Here is a 13,948-nt window from a genome sequence, read left to right as displayed (position 1 = left end):
GACAAGCATGGACTGCGTGCTGCTGAGAAGGTTATTGGCTACGAACTCCCATCCCTCCAGGACCTGTTCTCCTCCAGGACCAGGAGACTCTTCTCACCCTGGACACAAACTAGTCTCCCCTCTCCCCCTCGGGCAGGAGACTACGGTCCATCCAGACCCACACCTGAACAGTTTTTTCCCCTCGGCCATCAGGCACATGAACAATAACAAGATCTGCTAGCTCATGTTATTAACTATTCTGTGTTTTATGTCGCGCCAAGTCAAATTCCTAGTTCGAGAACCCGTTCTCAAACGATGGCAATAAAAACTATTCTGATTCCGGTTCCGGTTCTTGATTGAACGGCAAAGAACGCTACATGATGTTACAAACCACCGAGCGCCGCTCGTCCATCCATTTGAGTCGACTCCGGTCCTCCTTTGTGCACGCGTAGTTGTAGCCCACCGCCTCCACCGACCTCCTCTTCTGGGCGCGGTGCAGCAAGATGCGGTAGGCACCGGTCACGGGGCTCCTCAGGTCCACGGCGTGGTCCAGGAGGTGGAGCTCGCCAATGCCCAGATCCTTCAGCGCCGCCTTAAGGTTCAAATCGTCCGCACCGAGGAGGCACGCGGGCGCGGCCAGGTGGGATGGCGTGGGGCGACAGGTTGCGTACGGTTGCGGGTATTCGACGCCTCTCATCCAATCGCTGGCTACGATCTTGGCGGTGGTCAGGCGGTCCGCGGGCACGGGTCTCAGCAGCCCCTTGATGACCTCTTTGCAGGGGTCGGGGACGTACGGCGGGATGCCGTAGGAGCCCTGCAGGATGCAACGCCTCAGCCGGCCCGTGTTGGCGGCTCTGAACGGCATGGTGGCGGTGGCCATGAAGTACAGCAAGACGCCCAGCGCCCACATGTCCACGTAGCCGCCCAGGTAGCCCGACTCCTTGAACAGTTCCGGGGCGGCGTACGGCGGGGAGCCGCAGAAAGTGTGGAGGACGTCGTCGGGGCGGCAGGAGGTGCTGAAGCCGAAGTCGCCCACTTTGATGCAGCAGGTGCTGGTGAAGAAGACGTTCTCGGCCTTCAAGTCCCGGTGGACCAAGTTGCTGTCATGCTGGAGAAGAAGACACCCAAGTAAGTACCGTGTTTTTCCGAGTATAAGTCGCTCACTGGCTTATGCGGCGTCGAATAGGTCCAACTAATTGTGAGTTCAAATATTCTATTTTTTCACTTTTAATATCCATCCATTTTCTACCGCTTACCGTAATTTCCGGACTATAAGCCGCACCTGACTATAAGCCGCACCAGCTAAATTTAGGGGAAAATACAGATTGCTCCATATATAAGCCGCACCCGACTATAAGCCGCAGGGTTTTGATGTGTAATTAGCGTAGTATATAGGGGTTCCTGCTACCACGGAGGGGATTGTCGGGACAGAGATGACTGTTTGGGAACGCAAAGCGTCCCATTTATTAACAATAAATCTTTCAATCATTCAATCAAATTTTCACATCTTTGACTTGGCGAACAGCATTCGTACAGAGTACAAATAATACAACGGTGCAAAGTAATACAAAGTGCTCGCCTGTACGTTATCAAAATAACCAGCCTACCGGTATATGAAAAGTCAGTCTTTAATCATTGTGTCATCGTCTTCCTCCTGCGTACTAAAACCACCGAAATCCTCTTCGTCGGTGTCGGAGAAGAACAGGCCGTAAATAAGCCGCACCCTTGTATAAGCCGCAGGGACCAGAACGAGGGGAAAAAGTAGCGGCTTATAGTCCGGAAATTACGGTATATGTTTTTTGCCATTTTAATTTTGACAGTACCACATAAGATATGTTTTAATTGCTGATGCGTTTAAATTGACTTTTAAATGCGCCAGCAAATAACCCGTTTTGTACACTGTTGATGTGGTTCAATGCCCAGTTGGGCGTAAATGTGTTCCTGTATAGTATTAATATAATAATCAAAATATGCCTAATAAGTCGGTAACTTTAAATAATTAGTAGCCATACTTTGTTTACTTTAAAAATATGATTACAAGTAGAGATGTCCGATAATATCGGCCTGCCGATATTATCGACCGATATATGCATTAAAATGTAATATCGGAAATTATCGGTATCGTTTTTTTTTATTATCGGGTTTTTTTTATTTTATTTTTTTAATTAAATCAACATAAAAAAACACAAGATACACTTACAATTAGTGCACCAACCCAAAAAACCTCCCTCCCCCATTTACACTCATTCACACAAAAGGGTTGTTTCTTTCTGTTATTAATATTCTGCTTCCTACATTATATATCAATATATATCAATACAGTCTGCAAGGGATACAGTCCGTAAGCACACATGATTGTGCGTGCTGCTGGTCCACTAATAGTACTAACCTTTAACAGTTAATTTTACTAATTTTCATTCATTACTAGTTTCTATGTAACTGTTTTTATATTGTTGTACTTTCTTTTTTATTCAAGAAAATGTTTTTAATTTATTTATCTTATTTTACTAATTTTTTTAAAAAGTACCTTATCTTCACCATTCATGGTTGTCCAAATTAGGCATAATAATGTGTTAATTCCACGACTGCATATATCGGTTGATATCGGTATCGGTAATTAAAGAGTTGGACAATATCGGAATATCGGATATCGGCAAAAAGCCATTATCGGACATCCCTAGTTTTTTGCCATTTTAATTTTGACAGTACCACATAAGATATGTTTTAATTGCTGATGCGTTTAAATTGATTTTTAAATGCGCCAGCAAATAACCCGTTTTGTACACTGTTGATGTGTTTCAATGCTCAGTTGGGCGTAAATGTGTTCCTGTATAGCAGGGGTCACCAACGCGGTGCCCGCGGGCACCAGGTAGCCCGTAAGGACCAGATGAGTAGCCCGCTGGCCTGTTCTTAAAAATAGCTCAAATAGCAGCACTTACCAGTGAGCTGCCTCTATTTTTTAAATTGTATTTATTTACTAGCAAGCTGGTCTCGCTTTGCTCGACATTTTTAATTCTAAGAGAGACAAAACTCAAATAGAATTTGAAAATCCAAGAAAATATTTGAAAGACTTGGTCTTCACTTGTTTAAATAAATTCATTAATTTTTTTACTTTGCTTCTTATAACTTTCAGAAAAACAATTTTAGAGAAAAAATACAACCTTAAAAATGATTTTAGGATTTTTAAACACATATACCTTTTTACCTTTTAAATTCCTTCCTTTTCTTTCCTGACAATTTAAATCAATGTTCAAGTAAATTAATTTTTTTTAATGTAAAGAATAATAAATACATTTTAATTTAATTCTTCATTTTAGCTTCTGTTTTTTCGACGAAGAATATTTGTGAAATATTTCTTCAAACTTATCATGGTTAAAATTCAAAAAAATTATTCTGGCAAATCTAGAAAATCTGTAGAATCAAATTTAAATCTTATTTCAAAGTCTTTTGAATTTCTTTTAAAATTTTTGTTCTGGAAAATCTAGAAGAAATAATGATTTGTCTTTGTTAGAAATATAGCTTGGTCCAATTTGTTATATATTCTAACAAAGTGTAAATTGGATTTAAACCTATTTAAAACATGTCATCAAAATTCTAAAATTAAGCTTAATCAGGAAAAATTACTAATGATGTTCCATAAATTCTTTTTTTTAATTTTTTCAAAAAGATTCGAATTAGCTAGTTTTTCTCTTCTTTTTTTCGGTTGAATTTTGAATTTTAAAGAGTCAAAATTGAAGATAAACTATGTTTCAAAATTGAATTGTCATTTTTTTTCGTGTTTTATCCTCTTTTAAACCGTTCAATTAAGTGTAAATATCATTAATTATTAATAATAACATAGAGTTAAAGGTAAATTGAGCAAATTGGCTATTTCTGGCAATTTATTTAAGTGTGTATCAAACTGGTAGCCCTTTGCATTAATCAGTACCCAAGAAGTAGCTCTTGCTTTCAAAAAGGTTGGTGACCCCTGCTGTATAGTATTAATATAATAATCAAAATATGCCTAATAAGTCAGTAACTTTAAATAATTAGTAGCCATACTTTGTTTACTTTAAAAATATGATTACAAGTATGTAATTTTTAGGGATGTTCGATAATATCGGACTGCTGATATTATCAGTCGATAAATGCTTTAGAACAGACCTGGGCATTGTGCGGCCCGCGGGCCGCATCCGGCCCTTTGTACGTCCCTGTCCGGCCCGCGTGAGGACAATTATAAATTACAAAATAAATTTTAAAAAGCATCTATTTCGAGTGTGCAATACAACGGTGCTGCTTTTGTTTTGAAAAGCGTTATTTGTATTACTTCCGTGTGGACGTATGCTCGTGCGCGCAGCGGCAATCTCAAATTACAAAATACATTTAAAAAATCATCTTTGTCGTGCGTGCAATACAACTGTGCTGCTTTTATTTTGAAAAGTGTTATATGTGCGTATGTCCTGTGAGGGAAGGCGCACAGCGACAAGTGATGCCCGCTAAAAAGAGAAAAGTTGATGACGAATGGCGTGTTTTCAACAAGACAAGTAAAGGTAAAGCTGTGTGCTTATTTGTGGTACACACGTTGCTGTGTTTAAAGAATATAGTGTAACGACCTGCTGAAGTAGATGTTGTCTTCTTCAGTTGCGTAAATGAGGAGTGAGGAGACGTGCGTGTGGAAGGAACGAGATATGTTGAGCTGTGTTAGTATAGCTTGCTCAATAAAAGTTTAAAAAGAGCGTCAGACTTGATGTGCACTTCTTCTGGACGCTACAATTGGTGGCAGAAGTAAAACTTTGCGCATACTGCACTGTTTGTGTGCTACGTCATCGGGAGGTACGTGCCACGTGAGGAGCTCGCCGCAAAGAGAGAGAGAGAGATAGAGAGAGAGAGAGACAGCGTTTACAGGTGCAGCCACGCTGCTTGCCACGGGGGGAATTCCGCTCTCAATGAAGACTCCCAGGTTTGATGGTAAGGCGAACTGGGAGGCATTTCATCCCACTTCTGACATCAATTGTAGCGTCCAGAAGAAGTGCACACCAAGTCTGATGCTCTTTTTAAACTTTTATTGAGCATGCTATACTAACACAGCTCAACTTATCTCGTTCTTTCCACACGCACATCTATCCTCACTCCTCATTTCCGCAACAGCAACGCTTCCTCCTTCTTCGCCAATCACCTTACAGGCGTGCTACGTTCACAACAAAGAGGATGCAGGATCAAGTGACAGAAATTTAAATTGTTGTATTGTAATATACATCAGGAAGTGTTGTGTAAGAAAGTGTTAAAAATAAAACCATCAAAAGTCATCTGCTTTTGTATAAAGATAAGTTAGGTTAAATGAAAATGTTATTATTATTATTATCTATCTTACGGTATATTTTAAAAATAATTTGAGCAAAATTTAATTGAAATATTGTCGGTGTGGCCCTCCAGCAGTGCTCGGGTTTCTCATGCGGCCCCCGGTAAAAATTAATTGCCCACCCCTGCTTTAGAATGTAGTATCGGAAATTATCGGTATCGGTTTCACAATTATCGGTATTGGTTTCAAAAAGTAAAATGTATGACTTATTAAAACGCCGCTGTGTACACGGACGTAGGGAGAAGTACAGAGCGCCAATAAACCTTAAAGGCACTGCCTTTGCATGCCGGCCCAGTCACATAATATCTACGGCTTTTCACACACACACAAGTGAATGCAAGGCATACTTGATCAACAGCCATATAGGTCACACTGAGGGTGACCGTATAAACAACTTTAACACTGTTACAAATATGCGCCACGCTGTGAACCCACACCAAACAAGAATGACAAACACATTTCGGGAGAACATCCGCACCGTAACACAACATAAACACAACACAACAAATACCCAGAACCCCTTGCAGCACGCTACAATATACACCCCCCCCCCCCGCACCCCCAACCCCGCCCACGTTCTCTCAGGGAGAGCATGTCCCAAATTCCAAGCTGCTGTTTTGAGGCATGTTAAAAAAAATAATGCACTTTGTGACTTCAATAATAAATATGGCAGTGCCATGTTGGCATTTTTGTCCCATAACTTGAGTTGATTTATTTTGGAAAAACCTTGTTACATTGTTTAATGCATCCAGCGGGGCATCACAACAAAATTAGGCATAATAATGTGTTAATTCCACGACTGTATATATCGGTTGATATCGGAATCGGTAATTAAGAGTTGGACAATATCGGAATATCGGCAAAAATGCCATTATCGGACATCTCTAGTAATTTCTTATAATTTTGAAAAAATATTCAATTATTATTTAAGGATTCAATAAACTTTATTATCAGACATTATTTTAATATTGAACAAATATAACATACAATAGTATTGCTATAAAATATTTGTATATCGTATTTTTCGGAGTATAAGTCGCTCCGGAGTATAAGTCGCACCGGCCGAAAATGCATATTAAATAGGGATGTCCGATAATGTCTTTTTGCCGATATCCGATATTCCGATATTGTCCAACTCTTTAATTACCGATACCGATATCAACCGATACCAATATCAACCGATATATGCAGTCGTGGAATTAACACATTATTATGCCTAATTTGGACAACCATGTATGGTGAAGATATGGTACTTTTTAAAAAAATAAAAAATAAAATAAAATAACTAAATTAAAAACATTTTCTTGAATAAAAAAGAAAGTAAAACAATATAAAAACAGTTACATAGAAACTAGTAATTAATGAAAATGAGTAAAATTAACTGTTAAAGGTTAGTACTATTAGTGGACCAGCAGCACGCACAATCATGTGTGCTTACGGACTGTATCCCTTGCAGACTGTATTGATATATATTGATATATAATGTAGGAAGCAGAATATTAATAACAGAAAGAAATGGGGGGAGGGAGGTTTTTTGGGTTGGTGCACTAATTGTAAGTGTATCTTGTGTTTTTTATGTTGATTTAATAAAAAAAAACCTAAAAAAAACAACAACAACGATACAGATAATTAAAAAAACGATACCGATAATTTCCGATATTACATTTTAACACATTTATCGGCCGATAATATCGGACATCCCTAATAGTAAAGAAGGAAAAAAACATATATAAGTCGCATTTTTGGGGGAAATGTATTTGATAAAAGCCAACACCAAGAATAGACATTTGAAAGGCAATTTAAAATAAATCAAGAATAGTGAACAACAGGCTGAATAAGTGTACGTTATATGAGGCATAAATAACCAACTGAGAACGTGCCTGGTATGTTAACGTAACATATTATGGTAAGAGTCATTCAAATAACTATAACATATAGAACATGCTATACGTTTACCAAACAATCTGTCACTCCTAATCGCTAAATCCCATGAAATCTTATACGTCTAGTCTCTTACGTGAATGAGATCAATAATATTATTTGATATTTTACGCTAATGTGTTAATAATTTCACACATAAGTCGCTTCTGAGAATAAGTCGCACCCCCGGCCAAACTATGAAAAAAACTGCGACTTAAAGTCCGAAAAATACGGTACATAATGATTATTATTTGGATTAGTATTATTCAAATGTTTCATTTAGAGAAAATAAAACATGTGGTTATGGGTAGGATGAGTATCATCAGAGTACTTCCATTAAAGTTTACTAATACATGTCATAATGAAGACAACATACATAAAGTACATAACATAGGATTCTTAAAGGCCTACTGAAATGATTTTTAAAAAATTTAAACGGGGATAGCAGATCCATTCTATGTGTCATACTTGATCATTTCGCGATATTGCCATATTTTTGCTGAAAGGATTTAGTAGAGAACAACGACGATAAAGTTCGCAACTTTTGGTCGCTGATAAAAAAAAAGCCTTGACCCTACCGGAAATAGCGTGACGTCACAGGAGGAAGGATTCCTCACAATTCCCCGTTGTTTACAATGGAGCGAGAGAGATTCGGACCGAGAAAGCGACGATTACCCCATTAATTTGAGCGAGGATGAAAGATTCGTGGATGAGGAACGTTAGACTGAAGGACTAGAGTGTAGTGCAGTGTGTATCTTTTTTTCGCTCTGACCGTAACTTAGGTACAAGCTGGCTCATTGGATTCCACACTTTCTCCTTTTTCTATTGTGGATCACGGATTTGTACTTTAAACCACCTCGGATACTATATCCTCTTGAAAATGAGAGTCGAGCACGCGAAATGGACATTCACGGTGACTTTTATCTCCACGACAATACATCGGTGAAGCTCTTTAGCTACGGAGCTAACGTGATAGCATCAGGCTCAAATGCAGATATAAACAAAATATTTAAAAAACCCTGACTGGAAGGATAGACAGAAGATCAACAATACTATTAAACCATGAACATGTAAATACACGGTTAATAATTTCCAGCTTGGCGAAACTTAACAATTGAAGCTAACTTAGCTACGGAGCTAACGTGATAGCATCAGGCTCAAATGCAGATAGAAACAAAATAAAAAAAAACCCTGACTGGAAGGATAGACAGAAGATCAACAATACTATTAAACCATGGACATGTAAATACCCGGTTAATAATTTCCAGCTTGGCGAAGCTTAACAATTGAAGCTAACTTAGCTACGGAGCGGCGGCGGGCGTTGTAGCTTTCGACGACACCCCGGCCGCCATCAGAGTCGGCAAGAAACATATATTTCCCCAAAGTGACGTACGTGACATGCACATAGCGACACGCACGTACGGGCAAGCGATCAAATGTTTGGAAGCCAAAGCTGTACTCACGGTAGCGCGTCTGCTATCCAGCTCAAACACAACACAACCCCCTGGTTGTGTTGCTGTAGTCCGCCGCTAATACACCGATCGCACCTACAACTTTCTTCTTTACAGCCTCCATTGTCCATTAAACAAATTGCAAAAGATTCACCAACACAGATGTCCAGAATACTGTGGAATTTTTCGATGAAAACAGAGCAGTTTGTATGGTGACACGTTGGGTACGAATTAGGGATGATACTCGAAACCGGTTTTCCCGGTTGTTCGATAAGAAAAGAACCGAGTCCTCGGACTCGAATCCCTTTTTGAGAACCGGTACCCATTATCGAGACCACTATAGTAAAGAAAAAGAGTTGGTTCTTTATTCGAATCCCGTCCCGACCAGAAATGCTCCGTGGGACATCACAAGAAATGACGTCACGTAGCTCAGTCATTAGGCGCAGATAGCGAAAACAGGAAAACAATGGACGGGAAAAAGTGCTCCAAGGTGTAATAAAGTTCAAAACAAAAGCTATAATCCAATGAATAACTTTCATGAGAGATTTTTAGCAGGGTACAAACACATGACGAACACTTTTACGACCAACCGGAAACATAGCAACCAGGCTAGCAACGCACATCCTTTACGGCAGCTGTTGCAACGTTCTTAAAGCAACCGCAGCACATACATATATATATACAACATATCTCCCTTTTTTAACTTTTGTTTTTCTTTCCTTGTAAACAAAACAAAATCACACTGTATATGTGTGGTCTGTCTAATTATAAATAATGAGACGAGGCGTGTTGGCTGAGTTCTTGACGTTTACTTTCACAGCGTGGCAACATGCAACACTTTTCGGGGCTACCGCGCATGCTCGTAACTCCCGTTGCATGCTGGGTAGTGTAGTTGTTATATTCCCTATATTCCCTAGCTCAGGGGTCGGCAACCCAAAATGTTGAAAGAGCCATAATGGACCAAAAATACAAAAACAAATCTGTCAGGAGCCGCAAAAAATTAAAAGCCATATTACATGTATCATGAGATATACATTTAATTAAGATGACTTAAAGGAAGCTAAATGAGCTCAAATATAGCTACAAATGAGGCATAATGATGCAATATGTACATATCGCTAGCCTAAATAGCATGTTAGCATCGATTAGCTTGCAGTCATGCAGTGACCAAATATGTCTGATTAGCACTCCACACAAGTCAATAACATCAACAAAACTCACCTTTGTGCATTCATGCACAACGTTAAAAGTTTGGTGGACAAAATGAGACAGAAAAAGAAGTGGCATAAAACACGTCCTAGAAAGTCGGAGAAAGGTCTAGATGTAAACAAACTATACGGTGAGTTCAAGGACCGCCAAAATTAGTAGGACAAAACGGCGCTCGCCAAATACTCGAATCAGTGAATTATGTTTAATATAAACAGTGTGATTTATAACAATTAGGGAGGTTTGTGTCATGTTTGTCCTCCTACAGAAACCATACTAAAACAAAAAATAGATTTTTTTCCCCTCATCTTTTTCCATTCTTCATACATTTTTGAAAAATCTCCAGAGAGCCACTAGGGCGGCGCTAAAGAGCCGCATGCGGCTCTAGAGCCGCGGGTTGCCGACCCCCGCCCTAGCTCATAACATCTTTCCCCCTATAATGTTAACTCAAAGTGTATTTCTTTTTTTAGCTTTAAATTTTCATTTTTTAGCATTGTAACCACATTTGCAAACAACTTTTCTCTTCATAGAATTTTCTTTCAATAAAGAAATAAAGTGCAAAAATGTCAAAGCATCATAACAAACAGTTATGTTCCAATAGCAGCAGAAGTGCACTTTTTGGAGAGCTGTATTATTTTCAGTTTTGTGCCCAAGGGACTGATTTTATTTAACACTATATTATTATTTATACACCTATAGTGATCACAGAGACAGGTTGTTTTTGTGTTACTGTATATATTTGTTTCTCTGAAAAATCCCACTTAATATACTTTGGGTAACAACAGTCAATATGTGTTTATTTTATTTTATTTTTTTAAGTGGGTAACAGTCAATATTTATTTATTTATTAGATTTTATTTTTTTCTTATATAATAAAAGTGAGCTTTTGTTAAACCAAATACTGTGTGTTTTTTCCCCATATACAACAACCTATCTGGACTCGATAAGAGAACCGATAAGGAATCGGTTCGATAAGAGGATTCGATTATAGGCTCAAACTCGATAATTCCTTATCAAACATCATCCCTAGTACGAATACTTCCGTTGCCGTCGTGACGTCACGCGCATACGTCATCATACATAGACGTTTTCAAGCGGAAGTTTCCCGGGAAACTGGCATGTGTTGCAATGTTAAGATTTCATCGTTGATATATAAACTAACAGACTGCGTGGTCGCTAGTAGTGGCTTTCAGTAGGCCTTCAAAGCTCTGTCCTAGATGGGTGAAAGCATCGTGTTGACTCACCATGTGCTTCACTGCTGACAGCACCTGAGCAAACACTAGCTTGCTCTGCAAGTTGGAAAGGCGTCCCCTGGTGCTGATAAGGGAGAACAGCTCCCCTCCGCCGGCGTACTCCATCACCAAGTAGAGCCTCTTGAGGGTCTCCACCACCTCGTAGAGACGCACGATGTTGGGGTGAGCCAGCTTCTCCATGCAGGAGATCTCTGAGGCGAAGAGCGACTGCGACCGCTTGTCCAGACGCACTTTGTCCAGGACTTTGACCGCCACTCTCTCTGAAACCAGAGCGAAATCAGGCATTTCCAAGACGCAGATGAGTGGGAGTGGTCCTCCCTCACCTTTGGTCAGGTCATGTATCCCCAGTCGTACATGGGAGAAGTTCCCAGAGCCGATCTCTCCTCTGAGCTCGTAGAGTCCCACGCGGCGTCCGAAGGTGAGGTCGTCCATCACCCTCTCGGAGTGGCTCAGGTCGTAGAAGGCCTTCCCGAAGGCCGTGTGCTGCGTCGCATCCTGCTCCTCGCCGCTACTCTCCAACTTTTTCATATTTTTTCGGGATACTCGTTTCAAGATCTTCTCTGGACACGGCTGAGCCCCTGAGTGGAAAATCATAGTATTTGGAAAGTCTCACTTTGTGGCACTCAGTACCACAATTCAGGCCCCTTCTACACTAAGATTATCCAGGGTAAATCCCACCTAACCTTATCCTTGACCACACACACTATGCCGTCGTTTAAGACCCCCTCTGTCCGCCGGCGCAACACGTCCTAGTACGCACGCGCGGAAAATGCACACGTCATAGCCACCTCCAGTGTTGCTTTGTGTGCAAGTTCTTAAATTAAATGTAACTTATCTGAATAATATCCAGTGTTGTGGTATTGTGTGAAGCTATTTATTGGCAAACAACCGTGTTTACTCTTTTTAAATCAAAATGACAAAAGAAAGTACCCAAATGACCCTGATCAAAAGTTGACATACCCCAGTGACTTTGATGTGATAACATGCACAAAAGTCGACACAAACAGGTTTGAATGGCTAATCAAGGTTCCAATCCTCACCTGTGACCTGTCAAAGGATCTGCGAGAAAAGGTAATTGAACTGCATAAAACAGGAAAGGGGTATAAAAAGATATCCAAGGAATTGAGAATGCCAATCAGCAGAAAAATGGGCTGCATGGTCGAGTGGCCCAAAAGTTCAATTTTGGTCTCATCACTCCAAATTACTTTGTTCCAGAAGTTTTGAGGCTTGTCTCTGTGCTGTTTGGCGTAATGTGAGCGGGATACTTTGTGACATTTGCGCAGGAATGTCTTTCTTCTGGCGACTCGACCATGCAGCCTATTTTTCTTCAAGTGCCTCCTTATTGTGTATCTTGAAAGAGCCACACCACAATTTTTCAGAGAGTCCTGTATTTCAGCTGAAGTTATTTGTGGATTTTTCTTTGCATCTCGAACAATTTTCCTGGCAGTTGTGGCTGAAATCTTTGCTGATGGACCTGAATCCCTCATTTTCCACTTCTTAATCAGCGTTTGAACACTGCTGATTGGCATTCTCAATTCCTGGGATATCTTTTTATACCCCTTTCCTGTTTTATGCAGTTCAATTACCTTTTCTCGCAGATCCTTTGACAATTATTTTGCCTTCCCCATGACTCAGAATCCAGAAACATGTGTGCAGCACTGGATGAAAGATGCAATGGTCTGTCAGAAGCCCAGAAACTCACTGACCTTTCATACACACACATTCATTACAAACAAACATGACACAGGTGAGGATTGGAACCTTGATTAGCCATTCAAACCTGTTTGTGTCAACTTTTGTGCATGTTATCAGACCAAAGTCACTGGGGTATGTAAACTTTTGATCAGGGTCATTTGGGTACTTTCTTTTGTCATTCTGATTTAAAAAGAGTAAACACAGTTGTTTGAATATAAATAGCTTCACACAACCATTAAGCATGAGTGGAAAAAAGGTTTTTGTGTTATCATTCATATTCTCTGAAGAATGGCCAAGAAATCATAAAGAGTATGTAAACTTATGAGCACGACTGTATTTTATTAGCAGCACACAATGGTATGGAACATCGCAGCCACCACAGTGTATATGGGTGTTAAGATAGTATTCTTAGCTGTTCGCAATAGGTATTATTTATTACTCATTTTAGTTTGTCATTTAGTGGACTTTTTGAATCTTCATTGCAACCACATAATTTCTCCATTGTGGGATGAATATAAATATATGAAATAATTATTGATTTCATTGTTCATTATTTTTTGTGATTTAATTATTATACTTTTTAATACTTTTGATTTATTTAATGGTTTAATTAATAATGGCACTTATTGGTAAGTGTTTTAAAATGTATGTAAAAAATTCATTTTATTTTCTGGAAAACTTCTGTTTTTTTCTGGAAATTGTTCCTTATCTTCCGGAAAATGTATTTTAATCATCTGAGAATGTTATTTTATTTTCTGAAAAATGTCCCTTATTTTTTGGAAAAATTATTTTACAAAATGGGAAATTTTTCATTTAGTGGACTTTTTGAATCTTCATTGCAACCACATAATTTCTCCATTGAGGGATGAATAAAATTCCATCCTATCCTAATTATTGATTTCATTGTTCATTATTTTTTGTGATTTAATTATTATACTTTTTAATACTTTTTATTTATTTAATGGTTTAATTAATAATGGCACTTATTGGTAAGTGTTTTAAAATGTATGTAAAAAATGTATTTTATTTTCTGGAAAACTTCTTTTTTCTGGAAATCGTTCCTTATCTTCCGGAAAATGTATTTTAATCATCTGAGAATGTTATTT

General features: G+C 39.1%; 1 protein-coding gene across 2 annotated transcripts in view; it reads right to left on the bottom strand.

The window, feature by feature from the left end:
- Nucleotides 1-13,948, bottom strand: part of LOC133631254 (serine/threonine-protein kinase NIM1-like) — an 85,321-nt gene that overhangs the window by 534 nt on the left and 70,839 nt on the right. For both annotated transcript variants that reach the window (XM_062023423.1, XM_062023422.1), the window contains 3 exons: nucleotides 11,471-11,725; nucleotides 11,139-11,407; nucleotides 1-1,087 (listed from right to left, as the gene is read on the bottom strand). The exon at nucleotides 1-1,087 is cut by the window's left edge and continues 534 nt beyond it. In XM_062023423.1, the coding sequence (XP_061879407.1) occupies nucleotides 353-1,087; nucleotides 11,139-11,407; nucleotides 11,471-11,725 (1,259 nt within the window). In that variant the 3' untranslated portion in view covers nucleotides 1-352. The remainder of the gene's footprint in view (nucleotides 1,088-11,138; nucleotides 11,408-11,470; nucleotides 11,726-13,948) is intronic.

Source organism: Entelurus aequoreus, linkage group LG16 (genome assembly GCF_033978785.1).
Source record: "Entelurus aequoreus isolate RoL-2023_Sb linkage group LG16, RoL_Eaeq_v1.1, whole genome shotgun sequence".
Classification (NCBI taxonomy): Eukaryota; Metazoa; Chordata; class Actinopteri; order Syngnathiformes; family Syngnathidae; genus Entelurus; species Entelurus aequoreus.
The sequence above is the reverse complement of the archived record's forward strand: the minus strand, read 5'-3'. Positions and strand labels throughout refer to the sequence as shown.